The sequence below is a fragment of the Ovis canadensis genome, chromosome 13 (genome assembly GCF_042477335.2).
Source record: "Ovis canadensis isolate MfBH-ARS-UI-01 breed Bighorn chromosome 13, ARS-UI_OviCan_v2, whole genome shotgun sequence".
Lineage (NCBI taxonomy): Eukaryota > Metazoa > Chordata > Mammalia > Artiodactyla > Bovidae > Ovis > Ovis canadensis.
In genome coordinates, this window is record NC_091257.1 from 33,017,193 (window position 1) to 33,043,334 (window position 26,142).

Consider the following 26,142-nt stretch of genomic DNA (forward strand, 5'->3'; position numbering starts at 1 on the left):
TAACCTCTCCCCTCAGCCTTTAGTGACTTTGAAGACTGTTTTTGTTTACATAATCCCCTATGAAATTGATAGGCCTGGTAGTTCTGAGATTGTATCTTGTTACCCTTATGATACAGAATTCTAGCACCAGAGAGAACTGTGTTTTCCAACCACAGGCCTCCATTTCTGGTGTTGAGTGACAGCCAATTTCAACGCTGAAGTTTTAGATTTTGACTGTCTTAGCTAAAAACATTTTTTGAGGATGTGTATTGTTTGTAACATTGTTTGCTGGGGGAAAATTTTACTTTTAAGCAGTTTTTACTAAGCCTAATGGTTTTATCCCTGAACTTCTTAAAATATGGTTTTGTATTTCTTAATTTTAGATGCCAACACTATTTGTGGAGTCAGTTTTAGAAGTACATGGTAAATTTGTTCAGCTTATCAACACTGTTTTGAATGGTGATCAGCACTTTATGAGTGCGTTGGATAAGGTAAATTTTCAATACATGTATCTTTATCTATATATAATTCTAATTTAATCATTATTCTTTAAATAGTTTCAGAAATAGGGCTACTAATTATGAGATTTCTAATCTGTACATGAAGATTAACCTTCAGTTCAGTACAGTTCAGTCGCTCAGTCGTGTCCGACTCTTTGCGACCCCATGAATCGCAGCACGCCAGGCCTCCTTGTCCATCACCAACTCCCGGAGTTCACTCAAACTCTCATCCATTGAGTCGGTGATGCCATCCAGCCATCTCATCCTCTGTCGTCCCCTTTTCCTCCTGCCCCCAATCCCTCCCAGCATCAGAGTCTTTTCCAGTGAGTCAACTCTTCGAATGAGGTGGCCAAAGTACTGGAGTTTCAGCTTTAGCATCATTCCTTCCAAAGAACACCCAGGGCTGATCTCCTTTAGAATGGACTGGTTGGATCTCCTTGCAGTCCAAGGGACTCTCAAGACTCTTCTCCAACACCACAGTTCAAAAGCATCAATTCTTCGGCACTCAGCTTTCTTCACCTTAACCAACTTCATAGTGAAAGTCAGAAGTATGTAACTTATAATTTTTGAGTAAATAACTGAATTATTAAATTGAATGCTTAGATTATATGGGAATTGAATTTCCCATGATTTTGCTGTAAAAGGAGACTTGTTAATATACTAGTACATTCTGAAAATTACATGTAAAATTTTAGTATTATTTAGTGCTCTTTTTTCCTTTGAATATAATACTTAGGCTATATTGAATATTACTTGAAAGAAAAATAAATATATTTTACAAACTTGAATTTAAATTTGCTTACATGTTGTAAGATTTTTTTAAAATATAGTTTTATTTTGTCTGTGATTCAGATATTAGAAATAAGTTATAAAGAGCATCTTTCAGTAGGAACAGGATATATATAATCATTATATAATTGTCACGAGGGATATAAGGATAGGAGTTTACTCTGTATTATATATGAAAAGAATATTAACAAACTACCACCAAAATGCCATGTTTTGTGTCAGGTAGTAATTTTTGGATGTACCGATTATAGCATATATTAAGCCGGCTGTATTTTTACCCAGTTCAGTTCAGTTCAGTCACTCAGTTGTGTCCGACTTTTTGCAACCCCATGAACCACAGCACGCCAGGCCTCCCTTTCCATCACCAACTCCCAGAGTTCACTCAAATTCATGTCCGTTGAGTCAGTGATGCCATCCAACCATCTCATCCTCTGTCGTCACCTTCTCTTCCTGTCCTCAATCTTTCACAGCATCAGGGTCCTTTCCAATGAGTTAGCTCTTTGGATCAGGTGACCAAAGTATTGAACTTTCAGCTTCAACATCAGTCCTTCCAGTGAACACCCAGGACTGATCTCCTTTAGGATGGACTGATAGGATCTCCTTGCAGTCCAAGGGACTCTCAAGAGTCTTCTCCAACAGCACAGCTCAGAAGCATCAATTCTTCGGCGCTCAGCTTTCTTCACAGTCCAACTCTCACATCCATACATGACCACTGGAAAAACCATAGCCTTGACTAGACGGACCTTAGTCGGCAAAGTAATGTCTCTGCTTTTGAATATGCTCTCTTGGTTGGTCATAACTTTTCTTCCAAGGAGTAAGCGTCTTTTAATTTCATGGCTGCAATCACCATCTGCAGTGATTTTGGAGCCCAAAAATATAAAGTCTGACACTGTTTCCAGTGTTTCCCCATCTATTTCCCATGAAGTGATGGGACCGGATGCCATGATCTTCGTTTTCTGAATGTTGAGCTTTAAGCCAACTTTTTCACTCTCCTCTTTCGTTTTCATCAAGAGGCTTTTAAGTTCCTCTTCGCTTTCTGCCATAAGGGTGGTGTCATCTGCATATCTGAGGTTATTGATATTTCTCCCAGCAATCTTGATTCCAGCTTGTGTTTCTTCCAGTCCAGCGTTTCTCATGATGTACTCTGCATAGAAGTTAAATAAGCAGGGTGACAATATACAGCCTTGACGTACTCCTGTTCCTATTTGGAACCAGTCTGTTGTCCTATGTCCAGTTCTAACTGTTGCTTCCTGACCTGCATATAGGTTTCTCAAGAGGCAGGTCAGATGGTCTGGTATTCCCATCTCTTTCAGAATTTCCACAGTTTATTGTGATCTACACAGTCAAAGGCTTTGGCATAGTCAATAAAGCAGAAACAGATGTTTTTCTGGAGCTCTCTTGCTTTTTTGTTGATCCAGTGGATGTTGGCAATTTGATCTCTGGTTCCTCTGTCTTTTCTAAAACCAGCTTGAACATCTGGAAGTTCATAGTTCACGTATTGCTAAAGTCTGGCTTGGAGAATTTTGAGCATTACTTTACTAGCGAGTGAGATGAGTGCATTTGTGCGGTAGTTTGAGCATTCTTTGGCATTGCCTTTCTTTGGGATTGGAATGAAAACTGACCTTTTCCAGTCCTCTGGCCACTGCTGAGTTTTCCAAATTTGCTGGCATATTGAGTGCAGCACTTTCACAGCATCATCTTTTAGTATTTGAAATAGTTCAACTGGAATTCCCTCACCTCCACTAGCTTTGTTTGTAGTGATGCTTTCTAAGGCCCACTTGACTTCACATTCCAGGATATCTGGCTCTGAGTGATCACACCATCGTGATTGTCTTGGTTGTGAAGATCTTTTTTGTACAGTTTTTCTGTGGATTCTTTCTACCTCTTCTTAATATCTTCTGCTTCTGTGAGGTCCATACCATTTCTGACCTTTATTGTGCCCATCTTTGCATGAAATGTTGCCTTGGTATCTCTGATTTTCTTGAATTGATCTCTAGGCTTTCCTATTCTATTGTTTTCCTCTATTTCTTTGCATTGATTGCTGAGGATGTCTTTCTTATCTCCTTGTTATTCTTTCAAACTCTGCATTCAAATGGGTATATCTTTCCTTTTCTCCTTTGCTTTTCACTTCTCTTCTTTTCACAGCTATTTGTAAGGCCTCCTCAGACAGCCATTTTGCTTTTTGGCATTTCTTTTTCTTGGGGATGGTCTTGATCCCTGTCTCCTGTACAGTGTCACGAACCTCCATCCATCGTTTTATCAGGCACTCTATCAGATCTAGTCCTTTAAATCTATTTCTCACTTCTACTGCATAATCATAAGGGATTTGATTTAGGTCATACCTGAATGGTCTATTGGTTTTCCCCAATTTCTTCAATTTTAGCCTGAATTTGGCAATAAGGAGTTCATGATCTGAGCCACAGTCAGCTCCCAGTCTTGTTTTTGCTGACTTTATAGAGCTTCTCCATCTTTGGCTGCAAAGAATATAATCAGTCTGATTTCGGTGTTGACCATCTGGTGATGTCCATGTGTAGAGTCTTCTCTTGTGTTGTTGGAAGAGGGTGTTTGCTATGACCAGTGCATTCTCTTGGCAAAACTGCAGTAGCTTTTGCCCTGCTTCATTCTGTACTCCAAGGCCAAATTTGCCTGTTACTCCAGGTGTTTCTTGACTTCCTACTTTTGCATTCCAGTCCCCTATAATGAAAAGGACATCTTTTTGGGTGTTAGTTCTAAAAGGTCTTTTACCCTATTACTGGCGACTAATTCCTGTTCTGTCTTCCATTTAGGCCCTTACATCAGTTGTAAATTACAGAGAACCCAAGTCTGTTTGCAAAGCACCTGAATTGGTAAGTTTGATGGTTGCATAAATGTAATCTTATGAAAAATTGTCATTAGAGAATGCAAGCTGAGATGAATGTCAGATTTGTTTTTGTAGCATTTTTTGGAAAAATTAATGAAACTAACTATTAAAAATAGAAACTGATGAACATTGTATATAATTTGGCATTTGTATAAGGGATGCAGTCGGTCATCTCTGTAGCCTTTTCTTAAAAAGTAATTGAAGGAGAAAATATTCCATCTTACAAAGTTTGGGTTGGAAAGGATGACTGCTTTAAAATAATTTGCATCGCATTTCATAGAGGTTTAATTTTATCTCAACTCTAAAGGAGGAATTTGATGACAAATGAAAACCTTTAAAGGAAACTTGCTTATAAAGTTGTTGTAAGATTTTTAATGAATATTTTTTAATGTCATAAATGATTTTACTGCTCAAAACTCACCTAGGTGTTGCATCAAAACCTAATTACTTATATCAGTGCTCCATTGGATCATTCAGTATTGATTAGATTTTACTTGTTTATAGTTTTTTAAAAAAATTTACCCAGTGACATGTATTTTAAGTTTTAGTGCATAATTTCAAAACATAAGCTTGAGGATGGCAAAAACCCATGATCTTACTTTGCATTGTTACCATGGTGCCTCCTTTGAGAAGGACCCTTTGTAAGAGTTACTGTCAATTTCTATTTGAGCTCGCTAAGTACTGTGACAACTTGCTGAAGAAATCAGCAAAGGGGATGACAGAGAATGAAGTAGAGGACAAGCTCACGAGCTTTATCACTGTCTTCAAATATATCGACGATAAAGATGTTTTTCAAAAGGTAATTTTTGAGTCTGAAAGCTTTATGTGTCAGCTTTGATTAATCTTTGAACTTTAAATCAGAAAGGAAATAATCTTTTAATCTTTCTAAATGTAGTTCTACGCAAGAATGTTGGCGAAGCGTTTAATTCATGGGTTATCTATGTCTATGGATTCTGAAGAAGCCATGATCAATAAATTAAAGGTACTGTAGGACTTCGATGTGATGTCTTAGAAGTTATTCCACTAGCACACAGAGATGGTCATTTTCACAGTATGAGTAATAACAGGAAATAATTCATTAGCAGTTGACTGGTTAAATGTAAAGTGTAGTTTCATGTTAGCACATGCAAAGGCTGTATTAAAAGACAGAATCTCTATATGTTGATATAGAATCATATACAAGATAAGAGTTGTATTACTTACAAAGGAGCATACCTAAAATATTCCTTTAAGTACAAGTTTTGTGGAGGGCATTTGAATTTCAGTTCACTTTTATGTGATTTTAGCTTACACACTGATGAGATAAGCAGTTGCTGATTCATATGTATCCTGAGTTATTCAATAGTTGATAATTTTCCTGTATAGCAGACATTGAATATGCAGTCCTTTTCAAAGATACCAAAAATAACTTTTAATTTTTAAAGATAATGTTAACAAAGCTTTTTATATCCCAAGCTTAGAGATCCAGATTTTTTGACCTGATAATCACAGAGTTTGGAATAATTTCAAAGAAATAGATTTCTTCATTATTCACCTGATAGTATTAAAAATCTGCCTCAGTGTCCTCCTTATAACATTAACTACTGGCTCAAATACTCCCAGTTATCCTTCATGTGTATTCGATAATATCTGTAAACCTTATAAGGTATCTTACAGTAATGAAGCAGTTTTTAGTGTTGAAATGACATACAGATTTATAGAAAAGTTCTTGTTTTAAATGGAAATTTGTTATTTCATGAATACTTGTTTTCATTCACTTATTTAATCTGTGTTAAAAAAAAAGAAGAAAGGAATTTTTGAAATATTTTGAGTAACTGCTTTGCGTGATGAGTAATACAGGCCTTCGGTGTGAGTGTACAGGCTGGATCTTTGACCAGACACATAGCAGTAGCACAACATTCTTAATAATCAGTACGGTTTATTATTTCTGTTTTAAAATCTTTAAAACTTTCTTCTTACAGCAAGCCTGTGGTTATGAATTTACCAGCAAGCTACATCGGATGTATACAGATATGAGTGTCAGTGCAGATCTCAACAATAAGTTCAACAATTTTATCAAAAATCAGGACACAGTAATAGATTTGGGAATTAGTTTTCAAATATATGTTCTACAGGTATGTGTTTTATTGTGGGCATTTACTAATGATTTCTGATACAGAGGACTGATTAATAGATGGATGCCTGATTACCTTTCTTTCAGTCAGAGGGTTATAGCTTCTGAAGTTACATGTTACGTTGATTTGGAATGAACTGTGCCCTGACAGTCATGCTGATGGGTTTTATCAGCATTTGAAGGGAGGAGGAAAAAGTTGTTTTAGTTGCGTGTGGTGGTGGTGTTAGTTGGTAAGTTGTGACCAGCTCTTAAGATCCCATGGACTGTAGTCTGCCGATGTCCAAGGGATTTCCCAGGCAGGAATACTGGAGTGAATTGGCATGTCCTTCTCCCGGGGATATTTCCGACCCAGGGATCAAACCCAAGTCTCCTGCATTGCAGGCAGATTCTTTACTGCTGAGTCACCAGGCATTCCCATTGTAGTTGCTTGCATTATTTTATAAACATTCACTTTCAAGTGAGAAGTGTATCTGCTTAACAGTTTTACCCTTCTCCTTTTAGGCTGGTGCATGGCCTCTTACTCAGGCTCCTTCATCTACATTTGCAATTCCCCAGGAATTGGAAAAAAGTGTACAGATGGTAAGTGGACAGAAGATATATTGGAAGACCTAAGGAATTTTAATAATTGTCTTCATGTTATATCACTTTAAATATTTCTTCAAAGTCTTCTGGGCTCATGTGATGTAAAAACACATTCACAAGTTATGATTATTCTGCCTTGTAGGAAGAATGTAAATGATGATAGTTTCTAAAACACTTAGTGGTGTCAGTTGTTTGTCAGAACGTGTCTCTTACTCTTAGTAAATCGATTATCTGTCGTAAGTAATTCTAAATTACAAAAATTTTGATATTAGAAGAAAGTTTTAGAATCCAGGACTTAAAGCAGTCATCTTCTAATTTTTCACTTGAATGTGGAGCCATTTTTATAATTCATTTATTCTTTAAAATAGTTATTTTTGTTTCTGGGCTATAATTTGGGTAAATATATAGAGAATGGGAAATATTCTAGAAAGAAAAATGGATTGAAGATGGAAAATACAAGTAAACATGGTCTTAAAATGTGACGGAATAGAAACCTTAGAATTCTAACCTAAGTGTTAGAATTCTAAGTGTTTGCAGAGACTGTGGAGACTCCATTGTCAGCAGCTGTTGAGCTATAATTCATGTACCATATGGCTTAGTCATATAGTTGTGTAGTCATTCTATAAGGCTGCTGTAACAAAATACCACAGCCTAGGTGGCTTATAAACAACAGAGATTGATTTCTCATGGTTCTCGAGGCTGGAAGTTTGAGGCCGGGATGACAGCATGGTGGGGCAAAGGCCCTCGAAGGTGACAGACTGTGACCTCACGTGGTGGCAGGAGCTGGGGAGCTCTGTGGGGTTTAATGCCTCAGATGAGGTGATCTAAGCACCTCCCAAAGGCCCCACCTTCTAAAACCATCTCACTGGGCATCAGGATTTCAACATGCAGATTTGGGGAGACACAAACATTCAGGCCACAGCACTATACAGTTCATGTAACATGTACATTTTCAGTGGTTTTCAGTATATTCACAGTACGTTCGTTAGCACCATTAACCTTAGATCATTTTAATTGTTTGAAGTGAAGTGAAGTGAAGTTGCTCAGTCGTGTCCGACTCTTTGCAACCCCATGGACTGTAGCCCACCAGGCTCCTCTGTCCATGGGATTCTCCAGGCAAGAATACTGGAATGGGTTGCCATTTCCTTCTCCAGGGGATCTTCCCGACCCAGGGATCGAACCCAGGTCTCCCGCATTGCAGGCAGACACTTTAACCTCTGAGCCACCAGGGAGCTTAATTATTTAATTACCCTGAAAGAAACCCCCTACCCATTAGCAGTCACTCTTCACCTTCACCAGCTCACTACCCCTCCCCAGCCCTAGGCAGTCTGCTTTCTTTCTCTGTAGATTTACCCATTCTGGACATCTGTTGCAGTGCTACGCCATGCGTGGTCTTTTGTGACTGCCTTCATTCACTTTGCAGAATGTCACAATTTATCCATGTTTTAGCCTGTGCCAAATAATGTTCCATTGTTTGGAGTCACCACATTTTATTTACTCATCCAACATCAGTTGATGGGCATTTGAGCTGTTTTGATCTTTTGGGTGTATAAGTCATGCTGTCTGTGGGGTTGCACAGAGTCGGACACGACTGAAGTGACTTAGCAGCAGTAGCAGCAGTCATGCTGCTCTGAACATTCTTGAATGGATGGACATGTTTCCATTTCTCTTCCAACTGACCCTTTTTGATTCTCTAACTCACCAAACAAGGCTTCTTATTTCTTGATTGGATGGAAGTTTAGGTAGCTTTTTTTTTTCCAGCAAAATCTTCATTATCCTTTTCATTAACTTTTTATTTTATGTTGGAGTATAGCCTACTAACCAGAGCTTCCCTGGTAACTCAGCTCTTAAAGAATCCATCTGCAATGCAGGAGACCCTGGTTCAATTTGTAGGTTGGGAAGATCCACTGGAGAAGGGATCGGCTGCTCACTCCAGTATTCTTGGGCTTCCCTTGTGGTTCAGCTGGTAAAGAATCTGCCTGCAATGCAGGAGACCTGCATTCGATTCCAGGAGAAGAGAAAGGCTACCCACTCCAGTATTCTGGCCTGGTGAATCCATGGACTACATAGTCCTTGGTGTCGCAAAGAGTTGGACATGGCCGAGCGACTTTCAGTTTCACTGCCAACTAACAATATTGTGATAATTTCACCTTCATGGCCAATTAACAATCTTTTGATAATTTCAGGTAAACAGTGAAGGTGACTCAGTCATACATATACTTGTATCGAAAAGGCTTTCATTATCTTTTAGTAATCTTTTATTTGGGCAGTAACTTGAGATTGTGAACCTCAAGGTATGCGTATGTTATTTAAAATGAAAATGGAGAGAGTTGCATGGAAACATATACACTACTGTATGTAAAACAGGTAGCCAGCGGGAATTTGCTCTGTGACTTAGGGAGCTCAGACCAATGCCCTGGAGGAATGGGATGGGGTGAGAGGTGGGAGGGGTTCCAGAGGGAGGGGACACATTTATACTTACAGCTGATTCATGTGGATGTATGGCAGAAACCAACACAACGTTGTAAAGCAATTATCCTTCAGTTAAAAATGATAAAAATAAATTGAAAACGATACTTCATTACACTGTTTCCTAGAGAAGTCACAATGTGCCATTTGAATCTTTGAATTACGTATGTTTTTGTTTCTTTCAAAATAAGGATTATAAATCAAATAACATGTAAGCTTTGGAGTCATAAATCCTGGTTTCACATGTTAATTCTGTCGTTTACTGTGCTCTGTGACTCAGGGCAAATAACTTTAATTTTCTGTTAACTGATGATGCTAGTACTCAGAGTGCTGATATGAAGATAGAGTGAGAGGTGTAAAGTAAGTACTCACTAGACGGTGGCTGATAGTAGTAGTAGCAGTAGTTGATGCTAATGCTGATAGTAGTGGTAACAGCAGGCTGCATAATGTAAACAGTCAGGTACATCTTAAGATACTGTGCATAAGGTAGACTTAGAAGGCTGACCCCTCACCTTTAACAGTCTTAAAACCTATTTCTTCTTAAGAGCCTACCTTGCCAATGGAAATTAAAGGAGAAGTTGGGGGCAGAAATAGTAATAGTTTCCTTGTAACTTTGTCATTCTTTTCTTTCTCCTTGAAATAATTATTTTCCAGTACTTTTTGGAGTACTGGAATAAACCCCTTAAACTTTATTTATTAACATATGACCACCCCCAGGTTACAAACAAAAAGTGGGTTTCTTTCTGACTGTAAAATCTTGCTTTCAAGAATATTGTTTTCTCCATTTGAACTTTCTCTCAGTACCAGTAGAGGGAGTTTGTCCTTTTTTTTTTCCCTAGTACAATTTCAGTATCATTTTCTCACTGTAGATTATGTACTAGCTCTTTAAAAAGAACTCTCTACTTTTTGGACTGATGTCCCACATTCAGTCAGAGGGAGGAATTTTTTTAATGTCAAAGCTATGCTACTAGAATGTTTAATTTTCCACAGTAGTATCAACAAAAGGATACAAAGTCAAGACTCTGATGCATTGCTTTTATTAGTGTTTGACTGTATGTGGGAGTTAAATCACGGCTGTCACTTTTGAAGTAACTGTTGACACTGGTCAACTTGTCCCTTCAGCGGGGTATATGTTGTAGGAGACTAGAGATGAAGGTATGGTTTAATGATTTATATTTTCATATTAAAATGTGCACAGTAATGTTTTTTGCTTAGTGCTTTATCAGCTTCCCTGGTAGCTCAGCTGGTAAAGAATTCACCTGCAATGCAGAAGACCCCGGTTCGATTCCTAGGTCAGGAAGATCTGCTGGAGAAGGGATAGGTTACCCACTCCAGTATTCTTGGGCTTCCCTTGGGGCTCAGTTGATAAAGAATCTGCCTTCAATGTGGGAGACCTGGGTTCAATCCCGGGATTGGGAACATCCCCTGGAAAAGGGAGCAGCTACCCACTTCAGTATTCTGGCCTGGAGAAGTCTGTGGATAGAGGGAGGAGCCAGCAGGCTACAGTCCATGGGGTCACAAGGAGTCTGACATGACTGAGCAACTTTCACTTGTATTTATAAAGTTCAAATTGATATCATTCAAAACAGTAATATCTGACTTTATACACAAAGTCAGATTTGCAGGACTGGTTTGGCAGTGAAACTATAGACTGAGCTGTAAGTGAAAAGGGCTGGTCTGATATTTGCATAATCTTTATTAGGAGCTTTAATGTGTTTTGCATTTTCTCATCTATAAAATGAGTAAATATACTCTGTGGGCTCTAATGTCTTTTTCTAACATGAATTTTCTTTTGCTTTTTTAGTGTAGTGATAGCCAAGTAATTTAGGTTGTCATAGCTGAAAATAATTTGATTCCTTTTTTCTTTTTTACAGTTTGAATTATTTTACAGCCAGCATTTCAGTGGAAGGAAACTTACATGGTTACACTATCTTTGTACAGGTAAAATGCATTTAATTATATCTAGCTTAATGAAATTTACCTGATAATAATTATGTTAAAATTTTGGACAGAGATTTATTAGAGCCTAATTATAGTTTTTTTTTCTTTTTCTTTTCTAATTATAGTTTTTAACCTTTTCTTCTTCATCTACCTTTCTGGTTACCCTTAAAGCAACAATAAACAAGTTCACATGCAGCACTTTTAATAGTGTGCTGCTGATAAAGAATTTCTGAATTTTATAACGGTTTCCTACATTTCTGTAACCACTTTTTGTAGATATTTGGAATTTTATTTAGAGACCCAGACTTAATGAGTCAGATACTCTTAAAAAACCTGTTCTTTCTAGATATGCCAGATATCCTCAGAAAGTTCATTAATTATTACAGCACCACAAGGAGACCTAACCATTTGATTTTGTTTGTGGTACTGTAGTGAACTGCTGTAGAAAATGCTTTTTCCAAAATGTCCCAATTAACTTCCAGTACTTCCCAGTTTTAGAAAAGTTTAATCAAAATCTAATCATTTCCTTGTCTTCTTCCTGGAATAGTGGGGTCGACTTATTGGAAAGTAGGATTAATATTTTGGGTGGTGAGAGCTTGTATGTAATTGCTCTGAGCTGCCTGAAGATGTGAGCCAAAGCAAACACTCAGAATTTTGTCTACTTTTGCTAAAGCTATGCTTTGAAAAGTGCATTGAGTCAACTTTCAGTTTGTATAAGAAGGAAAGGATATCCATGTATGTTAATGTCTCTTAGAAATGATGCAGGAAAATCTGATTAGTTGCCATACCTTTGTCAGGAAATTGACTCGAGAAATTTCTGGTGGCTCAGTGGTAAAGAATCCACCTGCCAATGCAGGATATGCAGATTGATCCCTGGGTTGGAAAGAGAAACATAAGTACCATTTATTTGAGATATGATGTCTCATTATGTTAGTAATTCATGTTAGTACATAATAATAAGTGTAATGCCGGAGACCTGGGTTCGATCCCTGGGTCGGGAAGATCCCCTTTAGAAGGAAATGGCAACCCACTCTAGTACTCTTGCCTGGAGAATCCCATGGATGGAGGAGCCTGGTGGGCTACAGTCCATGGGGTCACAAAAAGTTGCAGACGACTGAGCAACCTCACTTTAACCTTCACTTTCAATGCATATTTATACAAGTGTATCTTTAATGAACAAGCTGAGCATTTTAATTTTTCAGTTGTTTGTGAAATAAAGAGATGTTTGCTGATATTCTTAGTATGTGGTCACTTAGTAGTTGGCTTTTAGTTTCATACCTGTTGTGAGTTTTAGTAAATTGGTTTTAAAGAACAATACATTGCTGGACCAGTGTTTTAATGTGCTTGAATTACAGTTACTTTTACTTTCCCTAAATATCTATCTTGGGGAGTTTAAACTCTCTTTGTAGTTACCTCAGCAGTAATCAGTCCATCTCTTCAAGTAGTTTTAATGAGGGACTTAACTTTTTGGTGTTTGGAAACCAGGTGTATTAAGATGTTGGTGAGAATATCTCTTTGGGGGTCCTGATCACTCATGGCTGGAGCATCCACTGGTGATCATGGCTTGAATCGGATATCTTACTCCTGTTGCAGATCGATGACACTCTGTCATGCACTCTGCAGTTTAGCGGCTGACATTGTTCTGTAACGAAAACCTTTCTGCTAGAGACTAGGTTGCTGATAGGTAAGGAAGGAGAAACGCAGACGAAAGTGTTTTGAGAGTTCTGCCTACTCTCTATTCTGGCAGCTGTTAATATCACTTGAATTATGGTTGGCTAATTTTTCAAGTATGTGTGTATCAGAATGTTTTATTCTAGTTTGGAGTCTCTTAGAGTTTGTCAGCCTATTCTAAAGGTTAAATGACTTCTTTGTCATTCTCCTTTCCTGTTTACCCAGCAGTAATTAAGTGAATCGTCCAGATTTTGGGTTTTCTTCACTGCCCCACATGCTCCTCACCCTTTCCCCAGTCTTTTCAGCTCTGAGAGGAGTAATAAGAGAATGATGCAGGAAAAAGTAAAAAGAGGTCCATGTACCATTGATACTAATAATGTATGGAAAACAGCAAGAAAACTAACAGGTTTTCATTTTTTCTCTAAGTTGCAGAGTGGATTTGATATCAATGAATGACACTTTGAGCCCTTAATTGCATTGTCTCCTGATGCTCTCTCGGTTCTTGTGGCAGAGACTCACTCTGTTTCCAGACCCTTGGCAGTACATTGCAGCATCTTTGACAGCTGGGTGATGGTCCTAGCTTAATCTTCTAGATGCTTGAGGCATTATTTTATACTTTGTTTCTGGGATATGATCGAGCAGTCATTGCACAAATGGTCTAATGCCATTTATGTGGTTTATATTTTTGCCTCTCACCACATTTCCTAAACTTCAATGTTGAGATGAAGCTCTTAAAATGCTCTTTATACTAATTGTTAGTAGGACAATCCTAATGGTAATATTCTTATACTTAAACTCTATGTGAATTGGATATTCCCATTAAGTATTAAAACCTCCTTTTGTGGAAATTCAGAGATTAGAATTTTTTTTTCTCTAGGTGTTCAAATAATTTTGAAAAACATTTCTGAGTGTTAGTTGTTTTTTTTTTTTTAAAGTTGAGGCAAAGTGCAAGTTAGGAAAAGCGTATCTATCTAATGATAGTAAGTTGGAGAATTGACTTATCGCCTTTAAATTCTCTAATTATATAATGAATGAAATATATATTATTTAATAAAAGAAGCACAAAATCTTGGCCACAGTTGCTAATTGTCACTAACAGAGCCTTTGGGGTAAGTTCATGTAAAATTCAACTTCCTTGAGTTAAAATGTAGAACCCGAAAACCAGATGTCATACTGATTTAGTTTACAAGTCAGTAAAAGAAAATAATGTAGGATGTGTATGTGAGTGTAAGAGAAAGAGAAATGCAATCACTAAACCACAACTTTGTGCTTTAGGAAGAGATTCTTTGACTTGTAGTAACTGTTTCTTATGTTACAAGTGCATGTCTGTTTGACAACAGTGTTGGCTACAAGCTCTTCAGTGAGCTCACCCACCACCCCCTGTGGCCCCAGATGGATAGAACTGTGGTTGACCGAACCCTGATGTATTTTTATAGCTCTCAGGGTAGTGTGGGGTCTAGAACATTTTTATTCCATCAACTGTTTCAACAAACTTGTTCAGTTGTGTCTGACTCTTTGTCACCACATGGCCTGTGGTCCATGGAATTCTCCAGGCCAGAATACTGGAGTGGGTAGCCTTTCCCTTCTCCAGGGGATCTTCCCAACCCAGGGATCGAACCCAGGTCTCCCACATTGCAGGCGGATTCTTTACCAGCTGAGCCACAAGGGAAGCCATATGGCAGAAAGCAAAGAAGAACTAAAGAGCCTCTTGTTGAAAGTGAAGAGTGCCGGGAGCCAGCACGAGGAGTCCCACCTGTGGCAAAGGTCGTGAGGTTAAGGGGACCGACAGGCAAAGGCGAGTCCGGCCTTAAGGGAGCCTCGCTGGATTTTCTCGAGCATCTACCACCGAAACCAGAGTCTGCCTGCCGTACAGCATTATGCTTTCACCAACTCCTGTGACTTTAACAGGCGGCTGTCCCTCCACCACCTTTTTCTGGAAAAAGTTAATTTAGAGCTTTTAGATAATAGGACTCCTGGGCATAATAAGAGTGTTTCAATCTAAAACCCCCTCTGATAGCTTTCTAGCCTGCCTACAGGACTCTTACAGCTGAGTATGTGATTGTTTGACAGTGAGAGGCATAGGAAGCTCAAAACATCTCAGAATGTAGGGGCTTCCGAGGAGTCAAAATCAATAGAGTAGGGCTGATTAAGGGTTTCATTTGTTGAGCCAGTACTTGCTGCCAAATTTTCATATCTTTTATTTGTTGATATAGTTGGTATATAGGAAAAAAAAAAAACAACAAGTAGCAACATAGATCTTTGAGGTAAGTACCTTCTTTGTTATAACCCACTGCACCATTGTTCTATAGGGATGTAACTTTAGTGCTTTGAGGGTGATGCAGATTAAAGAAAAACACTTCAGGGGAAATGAGATTAACATTCATTTAGAAAGAGAGCCATAAAGTGTTAACAGGCCTCTTGGCTAGAAGATAATGTAAGTCACCTGAGACCTTTTGTACACAAAAAGATAAACAGAAAGGGTCAGGACTGCTGCCCCCGCATTACTCTGTATGTTCCATTATGTAAAACTTAGGGTATATAAACACCTTTTAAAAATAAAGTTATGGGGTTTTTGCACAAGCTTGGCCTCCCCCACGGAGAAGGCAATGGCACCCTACTCCAGCACACTTGCCTGGAAAATCCCATAGATGGAGGAGCCTGGTGGGCCGCAGTGCATGGGGTCACTAAGAGTCGGACACGACTGAGCGACTTCTTTCACTTTTCACTTTCATGCACTGGAGAAGGAAATGGCAACCCACTCCAGTGTTCTTGCCTGGAGAACCCCAGGGACGGGGGAGCCTTATGGGCTGCCGTCTATGATGTCGCACAGAGTCGGGCATGACTGAAGCAACTTAGCAGCAGCAGCAGGCCTCCCCTGTGTCGACTCTCTGTCTCTCTCTTTCTCCCTCTTCCCTCCTCTCCTTTTCAGGCTGATCCCTTGAAACGTGGAGGCTTTCCGTGTCTACTTATTTACCCAGGCTTATTCAAGAGGCGCCTGTGGCCTAACGTAGATGGTGCAAGTTTCTTGTCTTGATACTTTATTAGCTTTCTGTGTAAACCAAGGAATATCAGCCTCCTTTCTCCACTAATTTTCTTACTACACTCCTTTCTCCACTAATTTTCTTACTACACTATTCTTTCCTAATCTCTCTTTATATTTCTAAATAAATAAGTTTTTCCTCGCTGACTCCGTCCCCGCTTCGAATTCCCTGGATCCACCAGGACTGGACCCTGACAAAAGAGAAGAGTGAAAAAGTTAGCTTAAAACTCAACATTCAGAAAACTAAGATCATGGCATCTGGTCCCATCACTTCATAGCAAATAGATAGGGAAACACTGGAAACAGTAAGAGACTTTATTTGGGAGGCTCCAAAATCACTGCAGATGGTGACTGCAGCCCTGAAATTAAAAGACACTTGCTCCTTGGAAGAAAAGCTATGACCAACCTAGACAGCATATTAAAAAGCAGAGACATTACTTTGCCAACAAAGGTCTGTCTAGTCAAAGCTATGGTTTTTCCAGTAGTCATGGATGGATGTGAGAGTCAGACTATAAAGAAAGCTGAGGGCTGAAGAATTGATGCTTTTGAACTGTGGTGTTGGAGAAGACTCTTGAGAGTCTCTTGGACTGCAAGGAGATCCAGCCAGTCCATCCTAAAGAAAATCTGCCAGTCCTAAATATTCATTGGAAGGACTGATGCTGAAGCTGAAACTCTAGTACTTTGGCCACCTGATGAAAAGAACTGATTCATTGGAAAAGATCCTAATGATGGGAAAGATTGAGGGCAGGAGGAGAAGGGGATGACAGAGGATGAGATGGTTGGATGGCATCACCGACTCAATGGACATGAGTTTGAGTAAGCCCTGGGAGTTGGTGATGGACAGAGTAGGCCTGGCGTGCTGCAGTCCATGGGGTCACAAAGAATCAGACAACAACTGAGCAACTGAACGGAACTGATTTCAACAAAATAATGAATCTGCCTGTTTGCCTCTCCTCACATTTGTGTTTGTTTCTAGAAGATTACTGTGGAGAAAAACTTATGAGACAAAATAACATTGTTATAGTTTAGCAGAAATTATGCTTTAGCCAGAGCTGCAATAACAGTATCCTCCTGTAGGCACGAACCTTCCCTGGGGTAGACCAGATAGATACACAGGAGGCAGTTGCTGGTAGCCGACTGTCTTCTCTTTTTGTCTGTTTCTCTTCCACCTCCACTTCTTACTGTTTTTTCTTCCCAGGTCTTAGCTTTCCTATTAACTGTTTGATAGCTTAACTGTGATTATATTAGATACCCCAGACTAATAACCCTTCACTCAATTCTCCCTCCTCCCCCATCCCCTCAGCAAACAAATGCTGCATTGCTAGCAGGAATAACTTTTCAATAATTAAGTTCTTGGTTCACTCTTTCAAGAGAAAATATTGGAAATAATTATTTATCAGGTAATTTTGGAATGCTTCTTTGAGTGATCAGCTTATTGTCACAATTTTGTCTTAATTATAGGTGAAGTAAAAATGAACTATTTGGGCAAACCATACGTAGCTATGGTTACAACATACCAAATGGCAGTTCTTCTTGCCTTCAACAACAGTGAAACCGTCAGCTATAAAGAGCTTCAAGACAGCACTCAGATGAATGAAAAAGAACTGACGAAAACAATCAAATCATTACTCGATGTGAAAATGATTAACCATGATTCAGAAAAGGTATGGGGTAATACTTTAAGAAATTTAAGTATTATAAACAGTAAAGCTTCATGGGACCTTTGCAGTTTTAAAAGTAAGGTTATATTCGTTAATGCCCTTTGTACTTTGCAGCGCTCTTTCAGTGTTGCAGAGAAGGCTCCATCAGTTGGTACTCATGTGCCCTTTGTAGATCAGTTTTATTTGAAAACTATTTAAGAGGTAACATCAGAAGGATTCTTTTTAATTGAGGTTTTAAAACTAGTCTGTCATAAATTTTTCTGGGCTCTTCTGTGTGTTTAGTTAATGTTTAATCACATGGTTCTATGATAGGAAATCACAGCTTATTGATGTCTATTCCCTGCGAATTTACAACGTGTAACTCCCATCATAGATGCTGTCAGTCTCACATTTAATTTAGAGTCCTAAACTCTAGGATTCAGCTCAACCCCATATAGTTTTAGTGTCTGTCACAGGACTAGCAAGCTGATAGTACATTCCTTTTTTCCTTTATAACTTTTCCCCCCTAGTAACATGGTTTTGTTTTCATAGTATCTCATAGATATTTGAATAGTTAAAAAAGCAACAGATGTGGGTTCAATCTTCTGTTTCAGATTATTGTGCCTGTAAGAAAAACTTCTTGCAAATGATGTTGTGTTTTTATTTTACTTCATGGCCTACACCAGTTCCTCTTGCTAAAGATGACTTTTGTGGCCTCTGAATGGCATGCATGCTGTAATTCAAATCAAGCTTTTCTTAATTTTGAGAAATGATTAATTTTTCTGACTTTAGAAACTTAGCAGAATATTGAATTCTTAATATTAAAGTTTTAATTAATTATGAGTAAAAGCTTTTAAGCTTAAAGTTTAAGTTTAAATTTTTAAGCTTAATTAAAATGCTTAAAAAGGTAAGTATTTTTCTAAATATATATTTTTGCTGCTCAGTAATGTACAAAATAAATATTGATATGTTGTGTGCACATTAAATGTGAAATACAAAGCTGTCATTTCTTTAATAGACTTTCTATGGTTATTACTGAGGAAGTGCCATCTGCCAAGTGCTGCATGGTCCTGCTGGTGGAGAAATTCCAGTGCATGACAAAAGTGGCTTTCTTAAGCTCAATAGAGCTTAAGAGCTAAGGATTGGCTTAACAACTTCCACTTGAGAAAAGACCACTGGCTTCTGGCAGAGTGGATAAAATGTGCATTAAGGGGTAATGTCAGAGTTGCACTAGGTGGTAGGGAAGTGAGCTTGTGTGCCATTGAAACCAGCTGGCTTCTATCGTTAGATTATTTTTAATTGGTATTTTGTTATTGTAATAGCATTCAAAAAAATTTGGTTATTTGGTTTTTCAAAATGTAATGGAAAAATTATGAGCCTTGGTATTTAATAAAAATTCAAATGTTAAAATTCTGCTAAACAGTTGGGCCAGAAAAAGTTTTGCTGAATCTAAGCTGATTAAAATTCTATTAAGTGTAAAATTAGGAAAGAATTGTTTTCTCCTTCATGGTTTGACAAAAGACAGTTATTTTCTCTTAAATAATATTTATAATGTAAGAGATTATGAGAGTTCAGTGTTTTTTGCTTGGTCATTATTAACTTCATGGCATGTTATTTGTAGCAATTGTTATTTGATGATTTTATTTTTATAAATGTAAATGAATTATTTTTAATTATAGGAAGACATCGATGCAGAATCTTCATTTTCATTAAATATGAACTTTAGCAGTAAAAGAACAAAATTTAAAATTACTACATCAATGCAGAAAGACACACCACAGGTAAGTGCTTTCTGATGTCATTTCTTTTGGAAATATTTAAGCATTGGACTTTACAAGCAGTAACATTGAGACCAGTGCAGAATTTTGCACATCAAAATTATGATACATCTTCTCTGGTTTATTCTTTCCATTGACTGGCCTCACAAACAGTATTTTAGATTTTAAAAAGAGTAATATAATCTTAGGGAAAAGGTGTCATAGTTTAGTCGCATTTGCCCTTTTGTTTTTTCTCCCAGTTTTATTGAGATATAATTGCCATACATCACAGTATAAGTTTAAGCTATACAGCATAATGACTTGATTTACGTACTGTGAGATGATGATCACAGTTGGTTTAGTGAATATTGATTATCTCATATAGAGACAAAATTAAAGAAGTAGGAAAAAAACTTCCTTGTGATGAGAACTCAGGATTTACTCTCTTAACCACTTTTGTATATAACACATAGCAGCATTAATTATATTTATCATGTTGTACATTACATCTCTAATACTCATTTCATAATTGGGAGTCTATACCTTCTAACCATATTCTGTCATAGGAACCTGGAATGTCAGGTCCATGAATCAAGGCAAATTGGAAGTGGTCAAACAGGAGATTGCAAGAGTGAATGTCAACATTCTAGGAATCAGCGAACTAAAATGGACTGGAATGGGTGAATTTAACTCAGATGACCATTATATCTACTACTGCAAGCAGGAATTCCTCAGAAGAAACGGAGTAGGCATCATGGTCAACAAAAGAGTCCGAAACGCAGTACTTGGATGCAATCTCAAAAACAACAGAATGATCTCTGTTCGTTTCCAAGGCAAACCGTTCAGTATCATAGTAATCCAAGTCTATGCCCCAACCAGTAACGCTGAAGAACCTGAAGTTGAATGGTTCTATGAAGACCTAGAAGACCTTTTAGAACTAACACCCGAAAAAGATGTCCTTTTCATTATAGGGGATTGGAATGCAAAAGTAGAAGTCAAGAAACACCTGGAGTAACAGGCAAATTTGGCCTTGGAGTACGGAATGAAGCAGGGCGAAGGCTAATAGAGTTTTGCCAAGAAAATGCACTGGTCATAGCAAACACCCTCTTCCAACAACATAAGAGAAGACTCTACACATGGACATCACCAGATGGTCAACACTGAAATCAGATTGATTATATTCTTTGTAGCCAAAGATGGAGAGCTCTATAGAGTCAACAAAAACAAGACCAGGAACTGACTGTGGCTCAGATCATGAACTCCTTATTGCCAAATTCAGACTTAAATTGAAGAAAGTAGGGAAAATCACTAGACCATTCAGGTATGACCTAAATCAAATCCCTTATGATTATACAGTGGAAGTGAGAAATAGATTTAAGGGACTAGATCTGATAGACAGAGTGCCTGATGAACTATGGATGGAGGTTTGTGACATTGTACAGGAGACAGGGATCAAGACCATCCCCATGGAAAAGAAATGCAAAAAAGCAAAATGGCTGTCTGAGGAGGCCTTACAAATAGCTGTGAAAAGAAGAGAAGTGAAAAGCAAAGGAGAAAAGGAAAGATACAAGCATCTGAATGCAGAGTTCCAAAGAATAGCAAGAAGAGATAAGAAAGCCTTCTTCGGTAATCAGTGCAAAGAAATAGAGGAAAACAACAGAATGGGAAAGAGTAGAGATCAATTCAAGAAAATTAGAGACACCAAGGGAACATTTCATGAAAAGATGGGCTCGATAAAGGACAGAAATGGTATGGACCTAACAGAAGCAGAAGATATTAACAGGTGGCAAGAATACACAGAAGAACTATACAAAAAGGATCTTCATGACCAAGATAATCACAATGGTGTGATCACTCACCTAGAGCCAGACATCCTGGAATGTGAAGTCAAGTGGGCCTTAGAAAGCATCACTACGAACAAAGCTAGTGGAGGTGATGGAATTCCAGTTGAGCTATTTCAAATCCTGAAAGATGATGCCGTGAAAGTGCTGCACTCAATATGCCAGCAAATTTGGAAAACTCAGCAGTGGCCACAGGACTGGGAAAGGTCAGTTTTCATTCCAATGCCAAAGAATGCTCAAACTACCACACAATTGCACTCATCTCACACACTAGTAAAGTAATGCTCAAAATTCTCCAAGCCAGGCTTCAGCAATATGTGAACCGTGAACTTCCAGATGTTCAAGCTGGTTTTAGAAAAGGCAGAGGAACCAGAGATCAAATTGCCAACATCCGCTGAATCAACAAAAAAGCAAGAGAGTTCCAGAAAAACATCTATTTCTGCTTTCTTGACTATGCCAAAGCCTTTGACTGTGTGGATCACAATAAACTGTGGAAAATTCTGAAAGAGATGGGAATACCAGACCACCTGACCTGCCTCTTGAGAAACCTATATGCAGGTCAGGAAGCAACAGTTAGAACTGGACATGGAACAACAGACTGGTTCCAAATAGGAAAAGGAGTACATCAAGGCTGTATATTGTCACCCTGCTTATTTAACTTATATGCAGAGTACATCATGAGAAACGCTGGGCTGGAAGAAGCACAAACTGGAATCAAGATTGCAGGGAGAAATATCAGTAACCTCAGATATGCAGATGACACCACCCTTATGGTAGAAAGCGAAGAGGAACTAAAAAGCCTCTTGATGAAAGTGAAAGAGGAGAGTGAACAAGTTGACTTAAAGCTTAACATCCAGAAAACGAAGATCATGGCATCTGGTCCCATCACTTCATGGGAAATAGATGGGGAAACAGTGGAAACAGTGTCAGACTTTATTTTGGGGAGCTCAAAAATCACCTCAGATGGTGATTGCAGCCATGAAATGAAAAGACGCTTGCTCCTTGGAAGAAAAGTTATGACCAACCTAGATAGCATATTCAAAAGCAGAGACATTACTTTGCCAACAAAGGTCCATCTAGTCAAGGCTATGGTTTTCCTAGTGGTCATGTATGGATGTGAGAGTTGGACTGTGAAGAAGGCTGACTGCCGAAGAATTGATGCTTTTGAACTGTGGTGTTGGAGAAGACTCTTGAGAGTCCCTTGGACTGCAAGGAGATCCAGCCAGCCCATTCTGAAGGCGATTAGCCCTGGGATTTCTTTGGAAGGAATGATGCTGAAGCTGAAACTCCAGTACTTTGGCTACCTCATGCGAAGAATTGACTCACTGGAAAAGACTCTGATGCTGGGAGGGATTGGGGGCAGGAGGAGAAGGGGACGACAGAGGATGAGATGGCTGGATGGCATCACCCACTTGATGGATGTGAGTCTGAGTAAACTCTGGGAGTTGGTGATGGACAGGGAGGCCTGGCGTGCTGCGATTCATGGGGTCCCAAAGAGTTGGACATGACTGAACGACTGAACTCAGCTGATATCTTCTAACTGCCTTCATCCAATTTTCCTCCCTCCCCTACCAACCCTTGCCTCTGGTAACACCAAATGTGGTCTCTTTTTCTATGAGTGTGTTTGTTTTTGAAGTATAATTGATGCTATGTTAGTTCATATTACAGGAACATAGTGATTTATTTCTGTACATTTCAAAATGATCATCATGAGAAGCATAGTTATAATATATCACCATATAAAGATACCACATAAATTTCCCCACACTGCACATTTCATACCCAAGACTCATTTATTTTGCTGCTGGAAGTTTATACCTCTTCATCTCCCTCACTGATTTTTCTCTTTCCCCCATCCCCCTTCCAACCACTTGTTGATTCTTTGTATCTATAACTCCGTTTTGCTATGTTTGCTCTTTTTTTTTTTTTTTTTTTTTAGATTTTACATATACATGAAACCATGGAGACATGTCTTTTTCTGACTTATTTCACTCAGCAGAATACTCTCTAGGTCCATCTGTGTTGTCACAAATGGCAAGATTTTATTGATTCTTTTTTTATGAGTAATATACCTTTGTGTGTGTGAGTGTGTGTGTGTGTGTGCACACCACATCTTTTTTATCCATTCTTCTATTGATGGGCACTTAGATTGCTTCCATATCTTTGCTGTTGTAAGTATTGCTGCTCATAATGAACATAGTCATATTTGCTTTCAAGTTTTGTTAAAATGTATGGATTTGTTTTGTATTCTTTTCAAAAATTTCTGCCTTGAAGAATAGTGCAGTCTCATGTTTTTCATTCACCAAATAAGGGAAAGTTTTGCAACACATTTCTTTCAAAGAAAAACCGTTGAAAATGCCTTCAGACTTCCCTGTGCAAATGAACTGCATGGAGATCATGTTAAAACTCAAACTGATGAGCTCATAGGTCTGGAGTAGAGTCCGACCTGGGATGAGCCAGTGTGCACCGTGAACATCCGCTGTTGACGTGGTGGTTCTTCTCGGGCAGCCTGTTCATATCACTGAGGATTTCCTTATTGCTTCCCATGTGCCACCCTGACCTTGGGCTTGAGGCAGGTTGTGAATGTATCAGATATGTCAGGCTCCTCTGGGAACTTAACTCCCCCCCAAGGTCAAATGTTAATCAGTTGCTATTCAGTTTGACCCCTAAAATGGTCAAGATCTCATGCCTGTAGGCAATGGTGATAACGTGTGCTTCTATCTGTTAGCTGCTGTGAAGTCCCTGTTAATGTGGCACTGCCTGCTTCTGTGCCTTCCTGCCACTGTCTTCCCTTGAGCTCCACGGAGAGAGGCCCAGCCTTCCTGGCTTCTCTGCTTGAGTCAAATGGAGCCCTTCCCAGCTCTTGCCCTTGAAGCCTGATCCAGTATCCACTTGGAGCCAGTTGCTAAAGTCTGCAAGCTTTGTGGTATAAGTCTTTACTCACTCATAGGTCCGTGATCTTGAGACTTATTACTCTGTGTCACTTAAGTTCTACTTTCTTGACTATTTACACTGAGTACAATGTACAGTAGTGTTCATTTTTTAAAAAATAGCCTCCCCACTTTAACTTGAGAAATTATATATAACTCATAGATATTTTGGTAATGGTTATGTTATATTGGGCACATAGTCATATAGTTTGATTCTCAGTATTGATTGGAGATTTATTTAAACTCACAAATAAAAGGAGTTAAAAACAAGTGCAGTGACTGAGGGTCTCCTTTGCTTTTCATGGGCTTCCTAAAACAGGAAATGGAGCAGACGAGAAGTGCTGTAGACGAAGACCGGAAAATGTACCTCCAGGCTGCTATAGTTCGTATCATGAAAGCGAGAAAAGTACTGCGGCATAACGCCCTTATTCAAGAGGTAAAAGGGGAAAGCCCTGAAGACTTCTTGGCAGAGAGTATGAGAATTAGGCATGTTTCTTTGTGAAGATGATACAGAAACCTGTGACTCCTGCATAGCATAAAGAAATGCTTTTTGTTTCTGAAAGAGAACAGCGCTCATAAATCCAGTATTAAATTCACTTTTAGATTTAGAGGTCTGAGCCTTGTGTCCAGTTATTGAAGGAGGTCGCCGGCATCCACCACTCACTCGTGCCTTGAATTCACACGTGTCTCCCGTTTGGTGGAGTACTGTGCTGGTCGCCGTGGGGTGCACACCAGCTCAGGACATGGCTTCTGCCCTTTGGGAGTTCAGTGTCATAAGGAAGAAATGCGTTACTGAAGTAATGTGTCAGTAAATATAAAATTACACTAATGTGCAACAGAGGGATATGGTTCAATGAGAGTGTACACAGGTCTTGACTCAGGGGGTGTTAGGGAAAGCTTTCTTGAGCAGGTGTTCCTTCAGCTAAGAGCCAGAAGTTGTTTAGGGATTAAATGGAAGCTTGAGGGCGTGTATGAATAGTTAATTAGTTTGCGATTTGATTTAGTATGTTATTAGGTTTGGCTGTATCTGTGCCCTTCACCATTTAAATTCCTTCACCTCAACGTTAAGACTATTCCCATAGTTTGCATGAAAAGGTATTTTTGTGCATTGCAGCAGAGTTGAACGAAGTGCTCCTGGCGAGAAGAGCATTTTTACCATCCGCCTCTCTCCCACAGGTGATTAGCCAGTCAAGAGCTCGGTTTAACCCTAGTATCAGCATGATTAAGAAGTGTATTGAAGTCCTGATAGACAAACAGTACATCGAACGCAGCCAGGCGTCCGCGGATGAGTACAGCTACGTCGCGTGACGCGGCGCTCCTCCAGCGTCGGTGTGAGAAGGTCGTTGCCGTCAGCATCCGGTGTGTGCCCGTGGGAGAAGGCAGGCCTGTGCCTCCATAATTTGGTCATTTGGCAGCCCCTGTTTCTCTGCTGTTTACAACATCACCAGTGCCACGTCATGAGCGTCAGAGAAGATGCCTAGAGATATTTCAAGCTCATGTCATTATGACATTTCTTAAAACTTTATTAAAAAAAGGATGAGTGAAGTATTGCTGAAATGTGGAAATCTGGCTGGGTACCATGCTTTTTCTCCCCTTCACGTTTGCAGTTGATGTGGTTTTTTTTCTTTTTTTTTAATGTATCTTAAAGGACATAAGATTAAAAAAAAACCCTAAATATTGTAATATGACAGATAACCTAATAATTGTATCTACATTAAAATGACAAACATGATATTGCTGCTTGTCAAATAAAAAAATAAAGAAATAGAATGCCTTTTTTATGTGGATGGAGTATCACAATACAATGATCAGAAATGTCCGTGAGTCCTTGTGTTCCTGTTTAAATCCTACGTGAAAACGTCTCAGTTATTGTTTCTGAATGCCTTTAGCATAAAGGATGCGTTCAGCATAAGTGATGCTTTCTTTTAATGGATTAGAACTACAGTGGATGTGGGCCTTGTGAGGAGTGAGGCTGTGGTTCTGTCTCGAGTTTCTGGTGGTGTCCTGCTGCAGCACAGAACTGTGAGCGA

The 26,142-nt window shown here is 38.9% G+C and overlaps 1 protein-coding gene across 6 annotated transcripts in view; it reads left to right on the forward strand.

Moving 5' to 3' along the window:
* CUL2 (cullin 2) overlaps positions 1–25,877 on the forward strand; it is a 73,706-nt gene extending 47,829 nt beyond the window's left edge. For all 6 annotated transcript variants that reach the window (XM_069547375.1, XM_069547374.1, XM_069547371.1 and 3 more), the window contains 11 exons: positions 363–470; positions 4,055–4,114; positions 4,799–4,927; positions 5,024–5,110; positions 6,090–6,242; positions 6,743–6,820; positions 11,167–11,233; positions 17,406–17,608; positions 19,264–19,365; positions 24,432–24,548; positions 25,289–25,877. In XM_069547375.1, the coding sequence (XP_069403476.1) occupies positions 363–470; positions 4,055–4,114; positions 4,799–4,927; positions 5,024–5,110; positions 6,090–6,242; positions 6,743–6,820; positions 11,167–11,233; positions 17,406–17,608; positions 19,264–19,365; positions 24,432–24,548; positions 25,289–25,420 (1,236 nt within the window). In that variant the 3' untranslated portion in view covers positions 25,421–25,877. The remainder of the gene's footprint in view (positions 1–362; positions 471–4,054; positions 4,115–4,798; positions 4,928–5,023; positions 5,111–6,089; positions 6,243–6,742; positions 6,821–11,166; positions 11,234–17,405; positions 17,609–19,263; positions 19,366–24,431; positions 24,549–25,288) is intronic.
* Positions 25,878–26,142: the final 265 nt, after the last annotated feature.